The 19,386-nt window shown below is 41.5% G+C and overlaps 1 protein-coding gene across 1 annotated transcript in view; it reads right to left on the reverse strand.

Moving 5' to 3' along the window:
• BMPR1B (bone morphogenetic protein receptor, type IB) overlaps nt 1-18,823 on the reverse strand; it is a 29,714-nt gene extending 10,891 nt beyond the window's left edge. The window contains exons 1-5 of the mRNA XM_010087019.1: nt 18,672-18,823; nt 9,334-9,436; nt 8,250-8,352; nt 2,245-2,341; nt 1,307-1,445 (exon numbers count right to left, since the gene is read on the reverse strand). Coding sequence (XP_010085321.1) covers nt 1,307-1,445; nt 2,245-2,341; nt 8,250-8,352; nt 9,334-9,436; nt 18,672-18,814 — 585 coding nt within the window. The 5' untranslated portion in view covers nt 18,815-18,823. The remainder of the gene's footprint in view (nt 1-1,306; nt 1,446-2,244; nt 2,342-8,249; nt 8,353-9,333; nt 9,437-18,671) is intronic.
• Nucleotides 18,824-19,386: the final 563 nt, after the last annotated feature.

Here is a 19,386-nt window from a genome sequence, read left to right on the forward strand (position 1 = left end):
TCATGGCAACCACACCAAACAGCCCGGCGTCATCTGCAAACTTGCTGAGGGTGCACTGGATCCCACTGTCCATGTTGCTGACAAAGATGGAGTTACTCTCAACGGAGAAAAATGACCATTGGTTTTCCATGCTCAGCACCAGTCACAACACCCACTATGGCAGCTTGGCTTTTTTTTTTTTTTTCTCAAGTGCTATGCTAATTGTCAGAAAACTGGATTTTTAAAAAAGTCGGCGTTTTATTTAAATGGGACTCTAAGCACTTTCTCCTGCCAGAACAAATTGAGTTTAGTCAGATTTTCGCCAACCATTCAGCCTGTTGCTTCATTTTAAGGAATTACAAAACTTCCCATTTTATTTTTTCTTTAGGGTGTAGAAACAAGATGTGTTGGCAAAAAACAGATAGATAGTATGTACCACTTGGAAACTGGACAACATCAACATTAATAGGATCACTACAAACTAATAGGCTTGAGAGACAGGAGGGACATATCCTCTCTGGAAAATCAACATGAAATCTAATTCATTTTCTCAGAGACAGTATTTTAAATAAGTAATCAGGCGCCCTTTTTTATTTTTTCAGCACTAAAAAGCAATGATGACCCTCAAGAACAAAACCCCTCGTGAACAGAACTGTTTTGCCACAGAATGTAAAACTTCTGCCTTTTCAGCAGGTGAGCTCAGTGTCCTGGAGTCAGTTCAGGAATAATCACGAACTCCATCCCCATGCCTCTAAGCTTTGAGATTACCACACTAAAAGGAAAAACACTTCGCTCTTGACTTCTGAATGCAAACTGAAGTCTACACATAAAAAGGTTCCAGGTTTGAAAAATTACAGTTCCCTTTACGTAAAGATGATGTGTCAGTGTTTGTAATGCTATTGTGCATTGCACGTAAAAATGAAGAAAATAAGACCAGTGGACCAGATGCTGTCCTGTACACTGGGGTAAATCCTCATTAATTTCTGTGAGGTCTATTAGCCTGTATTTACCCTAAGGTAGCTAAAATAATAAATGAGCTGAGGTAAAAAAAAAAAAAAAAAAAAAAAAAAAAAACAAGAACAACAACAACAAAAAACCAAAAAACCCACACTAAGCTTTTTTGGCTTGGTCTACATGAATAAAAAAAAGTCTCCAGCTTCTAAAGCAGCTGTTCTCCAGCTTAAATCCTTGTCACTTCTGGGAGAGAAAGCAAGCCTAAAACAACAACTGAGAACACACAAATATAATTTCTTTTACCTCTTTTTGTCTTCTCCCCCCACTCATTTTTGCCTTCGAAGCTTGCATTAAGATAATATTGGTTCCTTACCAGGAGAGGGAGCCCAGAGCCGCTCCCTGAGCTCTGGGACTGCTCGATCAAATCCTTCAGGGATTCTCCAGGTGGAATGTAGGTCTCATCCTGCTCCAGCCCGATGCTGTAGCGGGGCCTTATGTCTTGGCGTTTGTATCTGTTGTTTTACATGAAAGTGAAATTAGCTTTGAATATAATGAACACACGTGCAATGAATAACGCACATTGTCCTTCATGTTTGCTTCATTCATAGACTCACAGCTTCCTCTGCTTCCCTGAGGAATATGCTGGACTTACTGCCCAAAATTTTCAATTTTTTTTAATTTTTTTTTTTTTTTTAGCAACTGTTTTCAGCATCAAACTCTAAATATAAAACTCAGAGACCACATAATCTGGTGTGAGTTTGCAAAGCAACCAAATGTTTTCCTTTCAGAAACTTCACTATGTTTAAAACATGGACTAAGTAAATAATTTTATTTTACTGACTGCAGTGGGTCTTTTAGAAGCCAGAGGATGTAAGGTCATAGGATCTGGGACAATTTGAAAAATGTGACAAATCGTTTAAACATAATGTATGTAGATGATGATAATATTCTAGATATATTTACTCTCTTTTTTATGAGAAGTTCTTGACCACATAAACACATTTAGAAGCCTTAGGTTTATTTACCCTACATAAAAATTGTCCTGTGGCTTTCTTAGATTCAGTAAAGAATAATCTGTGCTTCTACTTGACTGTTTTTTTAGGATGTTGGGCAAAAGTTGCTATATGAAATACATCACACAGGTATACCTGTGACTAGCGTAAATAAAACACACATTTTCCCTCATCATAAATTTACAGTTTCTTATTTATTTTCCTCAAGGTCCACTTCAGTTTTTTCTAATTCTTAAGTCTGTAAAAAGATAAATGTTGGAGGGAACATTAACAAGCTGGTAAAGTATTCCTTACTTACCTGTAATAGCAGAATATGATGATAAGCACCAGAAGTATACTGCAAACAGTTACTGAGATCAGCAGGGCCTTATGGTGAATGTTTCCTTCAGCAAAGTCTGAGGTTAAAAGGAAAATTTGGAAAGGGAGATGACACAAAGTCAGTATCAAAAGCCATATATGCCTTAAAAAGTGCAGCGAGCACAAGACTGTTTCCCTTCTTCTCTACTGCTGTGCAAGACACCCCTGCATTCCCCAGGCATTTTGGGCACCTCCTCTCTGAGCGGCACTGATGAGGGCAGAACTGGCACCTTCAAAAGCCTGTTCGATTTTTCAGCCCTCACTCAGGCAAGACATTGCCTTGATTTGCAATTCCCCATTTGGCTTTAAATGAGAAATCAATTCAGACCCATATCTCTGTGTCTTACCCTAAGTGATCAGCCAGGACATCCAAAATCACTGCCTCTATCTTAAATCACTCTTATTAAGCAGTGTCCTATCTAGCAGTTAACATTAAAAAAAAAATGAATAATTGCATTTATCCTAGGAGGGAAGACACAGCAGACCATCCAACCCCCAAGAAGGCAGGCCACTAAAGGCCTTGAAGGTCTGTTTCCATCACTGACAAATAATCCATCTCTCAGATCCTGTTTTAAACACCTGAGCAGGAATTTTCTCCTCCATTCACTCTGTAGCAGCCCTGTATGCCAGCGAGTCCTTCCTATGCTGGTGGGCAACACTATCCTTCCAGCAGCTATTCTGTAAAACACTTTGAAAATGAAATGTGCCAAATAACTTGTAGAAAATGCTGTTATGTAAAAAATTATTGAAATATTTCAGTCGTTCTTTGCATGGGAGACTAAAAAAGGATACCATTCGTCTCCAAATCTGTATTTTCAACTCAGGCAAGAGAGTCTGATCCCCATGCATGCTCCTCTGCTGAAAAACCAAGAAACCAAGTACTATTCTTCTTTAACCTCCCCCACTGTCTACAGTCTCAAAATTATGGTATTTCAGCATATGCAGACACACACACTGCCCTCCCAAAGTTGCTATCCAGTATAACGCAAAGGAGGACTGTGTTTTCTGAAGCTCTCCCAGCCTCGCTGCCTTGCATCTTTCACAGTAACACTGAACGCATCGTAAAATGCAAGAAATCCATCCGTATCGACTCGCTCTGGAATGGCACTATTACGTTGCAGATTTACAAGGGTAATGAGACAAGGAGATACCTAAGGGACTCTTGGTTTACTGCCAGGGTCTTTTATTTTAAAGATTCAGTTTCCCCTTCTGTTTTTTCTCCCCAAACTCTTTCTTTCCTTCCCCTCCCCACTGCAAACAGAGTTTACCAACCAATGCACCTTTTCATCACACTGGCCATGTTTTAACCTGCCGTTACCTGCTCCAGGAGCATTCACAGTGTCAACATTCAAGAGATACAGCCGATGCCTTTGAAAGGGGACACGGACACAATGTCTGTCAGGAAAACACTGAAGCCCATCATTCTCCCTGCTGCAGCAGATTTCTACCTGCCCTTGCCATCCACGCGGGCTGCAAGCCGAAACCGAGAGCCCACTGGGAAATCTGGAGCACAAAGACCATATGGGGGGATTTTGTACTTTGGAGAAACCTGGGTATCTGTCCGTAATGAATGTTAATGTCAGGCAGAGGGAGTGATTCAGATCTTCCTCACACTTGTCTATGCCACAGAGCAAAGCCATGGAAGTCCGCACATTTACACAGTGTGCACAAAGTGCTGCACTACCAGAACTTGTAAAGTACCCACACTCTTCATGCTGATCGTGTGTGTCCAAGTATTTAATCTGGGAGAGGAATGGATACAGATGTTGAAATCTTATTAAAACGCAGATAATTTTGAATTATCCCAACCCTGTGCTTAATGTTTCTAGTAGACTTCCTCCATTCAGAAAAGTAAATAAACTCAGTTTGATTCTCCCAGAGGTCAGAAGGCATTTTGGAAGCGCTGTGTAGCTCTCAAACAAACTTCAGACTCTAACGCTGCAAAAATTTTTTTTTGGTACCTGAATGCAATTACATGAAGCAATTGCAAGCAAAGCATGCAAGACATAAAGGAATGCCTTAATCTCTGTGCTGGCAGTGGCCAACGTGGGCTGCAGCTGCAGCGATGCTGACACTCTTGCAGTAGGTGATGTCCCCCATGCTGGCAAAGTCAGCTAACACAGCAATGGTTCACTACACACAACATGGGCATGCAACTGGCTCTCCCGGGAGAGGAGAATAACCTCCATATGTCTGTATTTATTTGGCTAGATGCAATGAGAGGCAAAACTGATGATAAGTGAGCCGCTGTCTCACCTTTCAAATACTTCCTGCATTTTCCGAGCATTTTGGCAGAATTTCATTTGCTTGCTCGCTTGAGGACTTTATAAACCCGCTGCCACGGACAACATGAGATTAAAAGCACACCCCCATTCTTACACCAGCAATGTCTGCTTGATCTGCTGAACTGGTGCCGCTGGAGACCAACCCTTCTCTCCTCCCACAGCCCATGCCATTCCCCACAGAACAGCAGGACAAATCTGCCTTTCCCTGCACCATTTTTGGCACTGGAGGGATGGGGCAGTTCAGCTGTAAGTCTGCTTCATCACTGGTTGGTGGGCTCCGTGGTGAACACTGTGGTGGGTGCCAGTCGGTGCCATTTTTTGTGATGGAGATACTCTGTCCTTTAAGAAGTCCAGCATTGTGCTTTTTCGTGTTGTAACTTGGTAACTGCAACATGCCACCAGCGGGGTGATGAGAATAAGCAGCAGCTTCCATGGAGGCAGCCGTGAGCGATTACCAGGAGCAGAACAAGCACGCGATAGGTTTAGGAAGCTTTATTGCATACCTCGGCTGGCTGGTAATAACGAAGCCCAGCAAATGGCATGTTAACATTTTTATGTTGTATGTAAACATTGGTGGTGAACCCCACAGAAAGGGAGAGCTGGAAACAAAAGGAGGGTCTTTGGTGATACCAACTTGCCTCCCAGTTATTCTCCTGTGATTCCCCCTCCTCCACCACTTGTTCCCCTCACTTTGCCATCCACAGGACCGTGCTGAGGAGTGCAATGAAAATGCCACCCAGCAGGTTCAAGGGAGAAGTCAGCGTATCAAAGGGAGAGGAGGTTCTCCTCCCTCCCCAGGTCCCTCCAGTTCACAATGTTACGGTTATCCGAGTAAAAACTGCAGTGAAATCTGAGGCGTGGAGACTGTGTGCACACATCAAACTCCATCGTTCCTCCAATCATTCCCTTGCCCATTCATCACTAGCTCCGCAGGCAGGGAGCCAGACATGGTGGCACCACCGCTTCTGCTTATATAGGCTCTAAATCAGCAAAGACATATTTCTCCTCTCGACTGCTCTCAGCCTGTGCTTTCGCTGGGATTTCCAGGAATATCTTTTATTGTTTAAAGCAGAGGTGTTGTATCAGACCCAATTTTGACTCTCATTTCCTTAATAAGACAGATGTACAGTTAGGAGGAGGACTTCACGGTTTCTCTGGGGTATTTTATCCTGCTCATTCTGTAGCAAGATGAGCTCAAAACTCAGGCTTAGCTGCTGTTTCTACCATCTTTCCTAACAAGGTTTGCTTTGAACAGTGTTAATTCTTGTAGCTCCCACTTTCATGTACGTGGTGCTCCTTGCCTTTCATGGGAGGAGGTAAAACCCACACTCCAGCACATGCCCGGTCTGGAAAAGCACTTTGAGAATACAAGTCGCTTGCCTTTGTAGATGTTACCTTGGTGCATAGGTTAATCTGCAGTTCAACAACCTCTGACCTGCAGCTGGACGCTCTCCCTAGACTCTGTTTCCCATGAGACATGACCTCGGACCTCGTAAGTTCATCAGAAAACAAATTTCTGTTTGCTTTTTAAATACTGAGGAACATACATATTTTTCCTGGAATCCTGGAGGTCAGGAGGTTGTTCCTAGAAGCTTGTTTTTAAGTTCATCTTCTCTTTCTTTGTACTTACAGTTTGTTAATTTTGATATACAATTCTAGCAGTACTCAGTCAATCACAGCCTAATCTAAGTGTTTCCAACAGAAACAACGTCCACAGCCGTGGTGCTGGGCACTGGCAGTAGTGTGTATTTGTACACAGCATTTGTGCCTGGTTGCAGCAAAGATCTACAGCTCAAACTGTGGCTTTTCTCTGAGCTTTCACACTAGCATACAGCAACAACAAATTAAAACAGGCCTGCCATCAAAAATGACATATTTACTTAACGCTTTAATAAAGGTGCTGATGGCAGCCCTGTCCAGCCACATTTAATGAAGCAGCTCCTGAAATGTGTTTCCACAATATACTATCAGGATGCCGGGAGTGCGAGAGCTTATTTCAAACAGAAGGCTTCAGAATACGTTGAGTGAATACATCACCTTTTGTTTGTCATACTAAAATAGACAACTCTGCAACACAGAGCAGCTAGAGTCCTGTTCCAGCTCTATGAAATTTTTCTTTCAACAAATATTCTCTCTGCTCTTTAATGGGTCTGCCACCACGGTGCCCAAGTAATGCTTTGTTTACCCCATAGACACACAGAGCAAATCCAACACTGAGCCAAACAACTTCTGCCACTACCAAAAGCTTGTTTTATTGCTTTCTGCATGAGCAGCAGATAGTATTGCCAAAGAACTAAAATCTTCATAAGGCAGATGTCTAGAGTTAGGCATTGGTTCAGTATTTTTAAGTAGTTTTCACATAGAATAAACTCAGTCAGCAGTAAGAAGAAATCATGGCAACGTTTTCCAAACTGGAATGATATTTATTGATACACTAAGTAAGTGTGAACAAATATTGACTTCCTTTTGGAGCTTCTCTCTCACTCTAAAGAACTTTTTGAAATTAAAAAACCAACAAAGTAGTACATAACTCTTATGTTGGAAGTTAAAATTTTACGAGGTTTCTCTGACTTTATGGTTTGCTAGTAAACAGTGAAATATTTACATACTACTCTCCATCGGCCTGATTCTGCAGCCCATCTGTGCAGAATTTTGTGGGTGTGAAGGGAGCAGCTTCCATGAGTGAAAGCTTTCTCTGAGTGTGCATTTGGCTAAGTATCTGATGTTTGCATAATTAAAAGTGCATCTGCACACTAATCTGGATTTTCAACTCAGAATGCCACGATTACAAATTCTCCTGCAACCTTGAACTGACTCTCGCAGACTAAACTCCATGCTAACCACCACGGCCACTGCTGCCAATCCCAAGAGTTTATCACGGATGAATTTACACTCACTTAGGAATACATTTCTATAGAATGTATTCTGCAACATCCAGACAAAATAGTTTTACCAGTTTTCAGAATGGGATGTTCAAACAAACAAACAAACAAGTTAAAACCTTGCCCCAGAATCTAGTAAATTAATACACGTCCAGTTGTTCTCAAATAACAAATTAAAAAAAAAATACCAGTGCATGAGCTCTTATGCTACATTCTATTTTCAGCTACATTTTCCAAGTAGAAAATCCGCTTTAGTGACTGGTCACTGTCCTAGTGCTGGATTACTAGGTCCTTTAAATAAGAAAAGCTTAATGGACTTGAGTCTACTTGAACTGACTGATTACCCACTGGAGATTGGTCCCAGCTGTGTGTGGATTTAGGAACTACAGTAGTGCATACTGCAGGGAGTAGAAAGAGGATTCAATTTTATTATCAGGCTAAAAATATACATAGGTATCCTCTGCCACGACTAGCCTAAGTATTTGAGATGATTGCTGATAGCCAGCAGCTCTGTGCTAGAACAATATCGCACAACTCTAACGCATCTGGTGCTCATTGCATGGATGCAATGTGAATAACAGCAAGTACCAGGAACCTCAGGTCAAGGCACCGCTCTCCACATGACCTAAAGGAATTCAGCGATAGTGTTTAATGCAGTTTATCTCTCTAATCATGTGCAGTTGGAAGGGGGTGCTTTGGTTTTGGCTTTGTTTCTTCCCAAAGCGCAAAGAGCAACAACAGGAAAATATCAGGTTGGGACTGGATTTACCTCCCCTTACCTCGATTTTTCAGTGGTGGCAGCGTGGGGTGAAGGTGTTTGTTACAGTAATCTTGGCCTGTGCAACATTCAATAGATCTTCTTTGGTGTGGAATGGGAGTGTCCTGCAAGAGACAATTGGATAGAAAGTAAAGTAAATATCTGCATTGGAAATACACAACGCCATCCCAGCACTTGGGAGAAAGATGTGCTTGTCAGCTGGACTGCAGCCTGTTACGGATTTCTAGGATGTGCGGAGTAAGGATTTCTGCCACTGAGCGTATCCAGCAATATTTAATCTAGGTAATTAAGAGATGAATTCACCGGTAACGTATTTCTGTGGGTGCCCTAGTGCTGCAGAAGGGACAGATTGGCTCTAATAGTGCAAGACAGAACTGTGAAAGTCACATATGCCCATCAGTTAGACTTATATTACAAAAATAAGTTAACGTGGGTATTCAAAACAGCTTAGCCAGCATAATACAGGAATTGCTGTGTGGACTCATTTAGCTGCTCCTTCTGCTCTCATGGGAAGCTGGGTAAAATACCTTCCATGTACGTTGATAGTTAGACTGTTCTATGCTCATGTAAAATCATTTAAGGTTAATGTTAGGAAAGGCAAGCACTTCACAGCCACCTTGCTCCACTGCCCATAACCCCTGCATTCGTGCAGCAAGACTTGCTGTCCATTACGTGAGCACTGGACATAAAGGGAATTTCTGGCACCAGATATCCAAAACCAAAGTGCAAAGCCATGTAAGACATCAAGGTCACTGTAGGCTGTCAAATAACATCCTAACTAACTTTAGCTACCATGGAGACTTAAAGAATTAGACTGCATTTCTCTAAATTCAAACCTTCTCCAAGCTAGGGGTGTTACTAGTAACAGTTGTGTCAAAAACAAAAGCTTAAGTTATTGTTAGAGGCAGCTATAATATTAACATTTGGAGATATAAATGCACTCCTCTCAGCAATCAAGGCGGAGCAACTCTCTGCCAAATGAACAGAAGTCAAAAACATGGACATAGTAATGTCTTTTGACTCCACTTCAATTGAAAAATATCAAAAAGTGATAAGCGACACTTGGGCAGCAAATGCCTTCTTACCCGACACTGGAAGTCCGAGCCCTCTAATCCGAGACATCCCTTGGTGACTAAATGTCCACCGGACTCATCTTCTTCTATGATGGTAAAGCAGTAGCCATCAGTGCTGAGGATGGTAAAGGATGAATCAGGAAAAGGCTTTGAGGTGAAAAATGTGCTGCTGAATATAGTCTCAAACTTTGTTCCTTGCAAGGCAAACCTGCCATTAACAAATCAATGCACTAAGGCAGGCTAGAAGACTCAGGCACCCAAGGCAACCCCTCCAATGCAGTCCAGCAGCCAACAGCACTGGGGACCAGCTCTTCCACAGCCAAAGGAGCCTCTGCCTCGGGGCTGACATGCTTACCTTTCCAACATTTCACAGCTATAAACTCCACTAACAAACACTGCAACTCTCTGCCTAAGGCCATTAGTGTGTTAAGACCTTGGAGACCTCTTTAAGTGCAAGCATCAACGCTACTGCAGGTCTGCCCTGGGCATGGGAACCAGGCATGGGTATTTGCACCATGGCAGAGACCTGATGAAAGGAAAATTTTGGAGATACTAAACGTAAAATGTTATTAAGAGTGATTTGTGATTCCTGTTTTAACCATATTACAAACTGCAACGCTGTCGTGTATGAGTCCTTGAGTTATCATCAACACCCTTGATAACTGTTTACTTGGGTTAGAAGCCTGAAGTGATCCATAAGGCTTCCAGTTACAGGAATGCGCACCAGGGAGGACACATACACTAACAGATGGCTAGATGGTGCTGGTGATGAATGTCCTTCCTTGATGAAGGTCACATGCCTGAATGCTATGGAAAGACAGGGAGGAGGGCATGAAAAGGGTGTTTGCATTTTACTGAGGCTGCTGTACATTAATTTCTCAGCATTACATTAATTTCTCAACTCAATGAGGTATGTGTGCAAGAAACACAAATTGACTGATTTGCAGGAAGAGGATCCAAAAATAAAGAAAAAAAAATCTTTAATGTAAGGCATTTAAGTCACATAAAAATAAAATATTCTGTTATTTCCCCAGGAAAATAACAGTGGTTATTATGTGCAATAAGTATTTTTCAGAAGAGAAGAAACAAACTCAGTTAAAACAAGGCAATAAAAAGGAAAAAAAAAGGGATTAGGAAATTTAAATACAGCAAGTCTAACAGAGCAACAACAGCAAAGGCAATGAAGATGTAGGAAACGAGAGGCACAGTTACACATATGAGAGATAAACACAATTTCTAAGTATTAGCTACATGACAGAGAGATGCTGGATAGGATCATGTCAAACATTTGCTGTGGCATATTTTTATATTAGTGGTGCAGGGTCTAGCCACAGTAAGCTTATTACTTCAAATAATAATCTATCACGGGTTATTGACTTCTGGATTTGAGAAGTAGCCAGTTGCATGTTACAAATTACTTTCTTGGAGAAGTGAGTGATGACTTCTACGCTTCTCTGACATTGTGCATATGAGCAAGAAAAGGAGACATCAACCCTTCTGGGCAATAACCACCTTGATTTCATTGCTTCAGCTTAAAAGATAGGAACAATAGGATAGCCAAGAAGAGAGACTGTAAGGAATCCATTAGAGTAGAATATTAGATTAGATTTTATTTGTTTGCATGGTGCCTTTGATTCAAAGTAATGAGTAAGTTTAACCTAGGGGACAGAGCAACACAGCAATAAATTGCAATCAAGTGAAATAAAAATGAACTCCACAGCTAACAGTCCCCAGTAAAAACCAAAATGCTCAGTTCACCAAAGCAAAGCAAAGGAAGGAAAAGTCAAATTGTTTGCAGAAGGGAGAAAAGAAGCAGGAAAGTCAGGAGTTTTATTTCTTTTTTTTTTTTTTCCCCTGACTTGCCATGGGACTCTGATTCTTAGCTCATTTCTGAAAATTAAATTCAGGCTCCTCAGGTACTTTAGTCTCTCTGAAAATGTTACTCCAAATTTAAAAAGACAAACACAATTACATTGGATAGAGCAAAATGGAAAAGTTATAAAGCTGCAATAATAAGGGTAGAACACGTTCCTTACAGACAACAATAGAGTGATGAAGGAAAAGTGTGAGACAATTAAAAAAAAAGCAATGCTGAGCAGAATAAATGCTTGTTTCTTGCTTCCTCTAAGAAAAAACAAACCAAAAAGTTTTCATGCAATATGAGAACTCATTATCTTACTGATATTTTTTTTCAGGTGTTTGGGCAAGAGGTAAAAGTGACTCTTCTGAAAGCTGTCTCTTAGCTGCTCCTCCCCTGCCCACAACCTCTTCTCCTGGTTCACAGGATGTCAGAGGGACCACACACTGCAAGTAAAGGGCAGGGCATACCCCTGCTGTTTTATTGATTACCCTACCTCCTACCTGCCTATGGTAAAAATGAAACTGTTCTTACTACTATAACAAGTGAGAAACATGTCAGGTAAGTCTGCATCGTCTCCAATTTAATGTTTATTTTGGTGACTGCACAAATAGAAACATATGTACACGGCTGATATGCAAAGCAATGCGAAAAACCTATTCTCCAATTCCCAGCAAAAATTTTTACTACAGAATTACTATTTTCTTAAACACTGTACTTTGAATTCTGTGTAATTTGCAATTTGAATTTCATGTAATTTGATTCTGCAAATGGTGTGTAAAGAAGGAACTCAAGCTAATGGTACTGAATACACCCGGATGCACATCCACTAACCTCCTCCACTAAAGCATCGAGTATGGTGCAAGAGAGTGATTAAATACATTTCGGATGCGATCACTAACAAGCACAGATCTGGTATGTCACATATTTGTCAAGTGTGAATTTTTACAGCCAAGTTAAATGCCACAAAGACAGAGGGAGTTAATAGCAGAAACACTGACAGACACTGATGCAGAAGGTGCTGCTACAATTACAGATTACCAGAAAGAAAGAGGTGATCTTAACCGAGACCTTTACTAAATGCCAGAAGAGAGGAACAGAGGCCAACAGCTTTGCAGCTGCTCACACAGATGTCCTCGCTGGCCACCAGCCATTTCTCACAGAAGATGTGATACCTCAGCTACCAAAACTTGACTGCTGAATATTTCCTGTCCCGCTCTCTGTGTGTGATGGCAACACACAACTTGGAAAAGCAACCTCTCTCCCTCGTTCAGTGCCTATGACAAATAGATGGGTTAAATAACTCGATGAAAAGATTCCTTATCTTTAATGTTAGTTGAAATTGAGCCTATATGAGTATTATTTTTGTCCACCCCTCCTTTTTTATACTCCTGGTTTTGATATCAGAAAGAACATCTTTTAATTACCATCCAAGGCAACATTACTAGTTTTTAAAAATTATCAAAATGTTAGATTATGCATAATATAATCTGGGAAACTTCATATTCTTCTGCAAAGACTGGCTGAAATAATACAGTTTGAAAATTGGCTGACTCCCAGTTTGCCTCTAATTCACATATTTTGTCACGTCCTTCTCTTAAGAAAGATGCTGAAGGCCACATTTAGCAAAACCCTACCTTTGGACATGATCTATAAAACAAAGAGACACTGTAAATGTGTTCAAGACAGGCTCATTTTTCAGGAAAAATATTATAGTTAGTGGCTGTGCATCAGGGAGCATCATGAAACCAAGTGACAAGGGTTGTTGAGCCAGATGCACCTTTAGATGTTTGCACAGCTATTCCCAACGCAAGGAGAGACATTAAGGTGCAACAGAGCAAAGAAGCTGGCTCACAATGGACCAAAGCTTCCAGTCAAACTAGTGATGTGTGATGGTGATGCTGGTCCTACCACACTCTGCAGCGTGTGGTATGTTGTGGCTCTCTGGGTGCTCAGCAATGACACTACAATGCTATATGCAGACTGAAAGAAGGGTACCCGACTCATCCTAGCAGAGCATCTTTTCATATATCAATATGTCAATCAATATTATCTCTATACTGCCCGCCCATATTATTCTCCCAGGACTGAGACATGATCCAGCCCACCAAATGTGTCTTGGCATTGTTCTACCAAATCACAAATTGGATCAAACAGTGCCCCCTGAGGCATGGTGTCACAATGCAGAAAACAAGCCATTATGCCAATCTGTGAGGGAGAGCCCAAGAAACCGTCCAGGCTTCATGCTGAGAATATGAGATCTGACAGCACACAACTTGGGGTATGGCCATAGCACCAAGCATGGGTACCTCTGCATTCTCACCAGGGCTCCATCCAAAATGGATGCAAAATCCATCTCAGCAGATGTGAGAACTCTCAAGAAGCAAATAGTCAAAGCTGCTCATCTTCTTCTTTTCCTTTTTTATTTTATTCCTTTCTTTCGTCTCCATAATTTAAACACAGACCAAATGTTTTCTTTTACTTGACCTTAAGATTACACTACAGTTGAATTTGTATGATGTGGCTGCTTCTTTAATGCTAGGACAGACTTAACATGGATATTTCCTGTTTTGGAATTTTTTTGGGGTGTAAGTAAATTCAATATGCAGGGGAAGTCTTAGGTATTCCAGCACTTTCTGCACAGTAACAGCAAAGCACTTCCATACACTAAAAAACTACCTGAGAGTAATGCTGAGTATCTGAGAGTCTCAATACAGGGAGACTGGGATTGCATTGAGGTTTATGTTAAAGACTAAACGGGCAAGCCCTGAACAAAACTAAGAAAAAGGAATTTCTGGGGCATGGTTGAAAAGCGTGGGAGGGAGGCATTGCATTTCAGTTTAAACACTTGGGGCAAAGTCACCTGCTGAGCCACGTACGAGATGTATAGCCCCGGCAGAGAGGGCAAGGAAAGACTGGAGCTTGCAAGAATTTGTCTCCCATTGCCCTTTGGTTTTTGTTGTAATAATCAAAAGGGATTTAACTGCCTCCTGTACAGCCTTGTATAAAGGATTACATTAAAAAAAAAAATTTGAAAAGCTAACTTGTAAGATCACACCACAGCGCCTTTATCAGAAAATGTTCAACTTTACCCTAAAAATTAAAGTTGCTTAAAAGAAAAGTTGCCTGATCTCAGTGCTTTGGCATACTGTTGAAGTCTTCTTCCTTCTACATACCACATTACAAAGAAAATTCAATCTGGAGAACAGGAGAATGAAAATAACATCACTCAAGTGAATTATCACCTCTAGTAACACTGAAAAAGCAACTTAATTATTTTATTGCTTTAGATAACCAGAGCGACCTCAAGACACAGTTGGGCAGAAACACAATCAAGACCAGCAGGCAACACATAAGAAATTAAACTCTATCAGCCCGATCTTTAAAGCTGTCAGCATTTATTTGTGAGTGGAATAGAGTACAATGAGGTTCCTAATCAGCCTCTGCCTTCACTGCAATCCCATTACAGTCAAAGCCAATTAAATCTAACACTACTTTTTAAAATATGCAATTAATTATGATTAGACACAACTGCCCGTACATTCACTTTGTACACACAAAACTGGAAATAGAACAGTAAAACAAGGTCCTGGATGTTTTCAAAGCAGCTTTGAGCTTCTTTACTGAAAGCCTTTTATGAATTGCACAGATGTTCAAAAAGAAGAATAAAGTTTCAACACACTGCAGGCTAACACACCCTTTACAAGCAGAGGATTGCAAACCTTCTGCAAAGATCTTAATTGTCAGGGCTCAGAGCACTGAAACGAACTTCAATTTCCTGAAGTGGCCCCACCCGGGACCCCTCCACCCATACACACCCCCTGACCAGGGGCTCCATTTAAGCTCAGGTTTGAGCATCAACTTCCTCCCTGAGCAATGGTAGAGGAGGACCTGTCTCCAGCTCTATCTCCTGCCTGGTCCTAGATCACCACTAGCACCATGAAGAGCCATTGAGGGAGCTGTCTCTGCCTGCTGTGTTCAGGCACCCTTAGGGAAATGGGGTCCTGGGGGGTGAGGGGATGGCTTAGTCCTCTTTCATCACTCCCTAACACTAACCCTCTCTTGATGAGGTGACCCTCCAAAACTTGTTGTGGTTGTGGGTTACCCCATTTTTAAGGCACACTCTAATGAGGGCTACTGCTTTTCTGTTGGTACAGAAAACAATCTGCATTTTAAGCCGCAGTGTTATCCTTAGCTCCCTAAAGTATTATTGGACTTAAGCTGCAGAAGTATAAAGAAAGGGAAATTCTGTATAAGAACACAGCAGGCTGTCAGAGGATTTGATACAGGTGGGGTTAAAGAATATTGACTTTAAAATTTCTAAAAATACAGCTATGAAGAGGATTTTCAATGGCCACCAGATGTCCTCATTTTTATATAAACATTCAGAGTACTGGTACTACAGGCAGAATCTACACTTTAATAGATAAATACCTGTGGCAGCAGACCAAAATCTTCAGGCTGCTTTTTATGAGAAAGTTTTAATGGCGATTGCAATAGGACTAGCTATTTTATTCTGAGACTTTTAATTTAAACACAGCTGGAACTGCTTTCCCATTGAACTTGCAGAGCCCTCCTTGCTCCTGGGCACACAAAAGGGTTCCCTGCTTCCGTGAGACGCCCTGGTAGGGATGGTGCCTGATGCTCTCCAGAGCCCAAGCCCTGGCTGTGGATGCGATCAGTGAATTTCCTGGGTGTCACGGCTTTGCCAGGCCCTGGGGTGCCCTAACATGTGCCGACTCATCCCCACAGGGCTCACAGATCCACATTCTGCAGGTCCAAACACAGCGCAAAGCTTAACAGACCGATAGAGCTGCTGAGAGAGGTGATTTTTTTACTATAAAATGTAAAAGGTTTTTTGTGGCTACGTCTGAGGGAAGAAGATAATTAATGCAATAACTTTTAATCTGGAACAGTTCATTTAGTCTTCAGACAAACACAGTGTGATCGATACTGCTTGAACTTCAATATGGGGAAACTTCCTTTATAGCAAGGTTCAATGAGAATTCCTGAGCGCTTTAAAACTGTGCCAACTCTCATTCAGGCAGGGATGAAATGAGAAAGTTACTGCCTGACTAGCAGGATGATCCCAAAACATGGGGGGAAACTAATAATCCCTGCTAACCTGGGTGGTCTTGGTCAAATCTTTTGAAATCTGTGTCTCAACCCAGCCATAATATGGGGGCTAATAAAAACTGGGGACATAATAACTACTCTCCCGCCATTAGGCTTAGGACCCTCTTCTCACTGTAATGTCTCATGTAATTTTTCATTCTTAATTCCAGCTATGTAGTAGGGAATTCAAGCAGATTACAGACCAAAAGTGAAGCAGATGCAGGGAGAACAAGGGGTGTTGTGTCCTTTGTAGCTCCCTGCAGCTCTCACACCAAGGTAAGGGCAGCCATAGCAATGACTGCCATCCTCAAAAGGATCATTGCTGACAAGCCATGAAGGCTGGGTATTTCATTTAAGTTAATTTAAATGTTTTGGTTTATATTGCTCCAAACTTGTCAGCAATTTTTCACTTATACCAGGGCAAGTGGCAAGGTGGATAGTGCTCAGGTGACAGTGTAGGATGGGAAAGAGGAGTAGCTCTGGATAAATGCAAGCCTTTTGACTGTTTCCATTTTCCTGGACAGAGCAGTGATCAATATTTGATGAGTAAATTTAATTTTCAATTATTATTTTGATGCTTAAATTGGAAAAAAGAATTGCCACTCAAGTATAACAGCCAAGCCTGAAATGTGCAAAGATTATGAAGACAGAAGGGGGTATAATTTTGCATTTTATTACTACTAAACTGCCTATTCTTGGGCACTAACAGCTAAAACCAAGTTTCGTATTTCACACTGTAAAGAGGACTCTGAAGAGAGTTTTTTTTAAAGTATCATAGTGAGGGGAAAATGTACAAATCCATTTTAATAGGACATTTTTAATAGGACATTCATTCGAAATACTTCATGTAGTAATGCCTACGAACCAATGTGCAACAGCAGGCCTCCCCAGCTGGTGTATAAACCTTGTTCAGGGGGTTCATTAGCATGGATTCCTTTGTGCTTCCTAATTCTTGGATTTAAAAGTCATCTGCAACTTCCCTGTGACTGCCTGTGTGAGCCAGCACGTGTGAAAGCAGTGGCTCTGACTGGGCAGGAACAGGAAACAGCTCATTCGCGCTGCAGGGGATCTGCAAATTGATATCAGAGTGGGGTTTTACAGCTTCTTAAACTGGCTGTCATGGGAGAGCAGTTAGGTCTAACTCCTGGCCAGAGCATGGGCTGAAGGAAGAGGTCAGAAAGGGGAAATGGTATTTACAGCTGTCATCAAAACTCTGATACACTTCAGTGTGAAACTGCAGGCTGAGCAGAATTAAGTCAGTCCACAAAACACCACTCAAAAAATCCAACAAAACAATACCTGCAGCAGCTTTAGGTTTTCCCCATGTACCTTTTTAATGTGCTGCCTCCAAGAGCTGACACAATGTCAGACTGGCTCACCCTGAGCAGCAGCGCATACCCAACCCTGGGCTCACTCACATCTGTGCCCTGCTCCCATGCTTCTCACATTCCCCCAGTTCCGCCAGGCTACAGCTGATGGTGAATAGCTCCCATACCTCACCTGCTCTAAATAAGCAGAAAAATTTAAATTCCTCATGTGAAACATGAAGAGCTCAGCCCCACTTCACTACAGCTAAAGAAAACCGTACATGTACCTAGAGCCAAGACAGAGGTGTTTGACCCCCACCCTCATCCAACAGCAATAGTAGGTGTCCAGCAAGAGCTGCTTTTGGGTGGAGGAACAGCAGCTTGGTCCCACCACAGGTCCCCTCAGTCACCTCTGCTGTTTCGGGCAGTGTCAGTGCAACTCAGAGCAAGGCTGAGCCTTCAAGGGGACTGTGTACAGCTGGACATGCCTCTTCCCCAGGGAGGCAGAAGGATCTGAGGAAGCAAAATCCAACGCAAACGAGCAGTTTTTACTACCTTAAACACAAAACCAAACAGAAGACTATAGCTAGTATAAGAAAATACTCAACACTTAACCACAAGAAAAAGATTCCTTTGAGCATGGGCACAAGAACAAACCCAAAGCCTTGAAGCTCAGTTACTGCTAAGACACACACCAAGAGCATGGTTCTTACAAACGGTGTTCCATAGACAGTGATTATAAATTTATAAGTGTTTACTGACATTTCAATATATCTCTAAGCCTCATTAACTGCATGAACCTTTCAAAACAAATTTCTATTTTCAGAATATTTCATACACAATGAATTAACACAAGTATTATCTAAAACTGTAAAGATGTAAACACACATAAAAATACAAATCTCAGCTGATATCTAGGTAAAAATTACCTCTGATTTTTAGACACAATGTATAAACAACCTTTTTGCATATTACTGCTTAGACAAAAACTGCAACACTCATTTTGGAACTGCTGAGCTACCACAAATATGTTTTCCTATGTTTCAGCACTGAATATATATCCAACAAACCTGCAGGTGCTGTTGACTGAGTCCTCAGGACAGTGGTGGTGGCACTGACAGGACAGCTTCTTCTGCGGAGGGGCAGGTGCTGTGGTCTCCCCATCTTCTTTTCTGGTATCCATGCTCAACTTGCCAGAACTTCGCAAGGGCATGTTGGCTAGAAAATTGGCTGTAAATGTAAGGGGTGGGAAAAAAAAGAAACAGTTCTAGCTTGGATTGCAAGACTTGGAACGGCAGCTTTAAAGCATTTCTACCCATCAAAATTTGAAACAGTTGAGCCAGGCGTTCACTACGTAGCCATTTTCTATACAAGCCTCTGAAATGGTCACCGTGTTTGAGGCTTATTGGGCCTTGGTGGCATTAGATCAAAGCTGCTGATGCTCAAGTTCTGCTTCTGCCAAAGAGATACGTTGTGTTTTTCAGATTCCAGGGTACAGCTTTTCTCCTATTGTGTTACACAGGTCAAACTTTCTTTGTCTCTCTACTTGGCACACATCTACATCCACTGAACCCCATAAAAGTGAGGGGGGTTTATGGCACTCCAGGCAGAGCAGACATGGGCATGCAACTTAATAAAGATTTAACAGCAAGTTCCTTCAAGTACAGCAGCACTTTCTGTCATTGAATTGCATAAGCACTACTTGGAAAATAAGGAAAAATAGTTAATTTCTATTTAAAAAATTCTATAAACAAAGTCAAGGCAAGAATGTGTTTTAGAATGAAC

The sequence above is a fragment of the Pterocles gutturalis genome, unplaced genomic scaffold (assembly GCF_000699245.1).
Source record: "Pterocles gutturalis isolate BGI_N339 unplaced genomic scaffold, ASM69924v1 scaffold36546, whole genome shotgun sequence".
Classification (NCBI taxonomy): Eukaryota; Metazoa; Chordata; class Aves; order Pterocliformes; family Pteroclidae; genus Pterocles; species Pterocles gutturalis.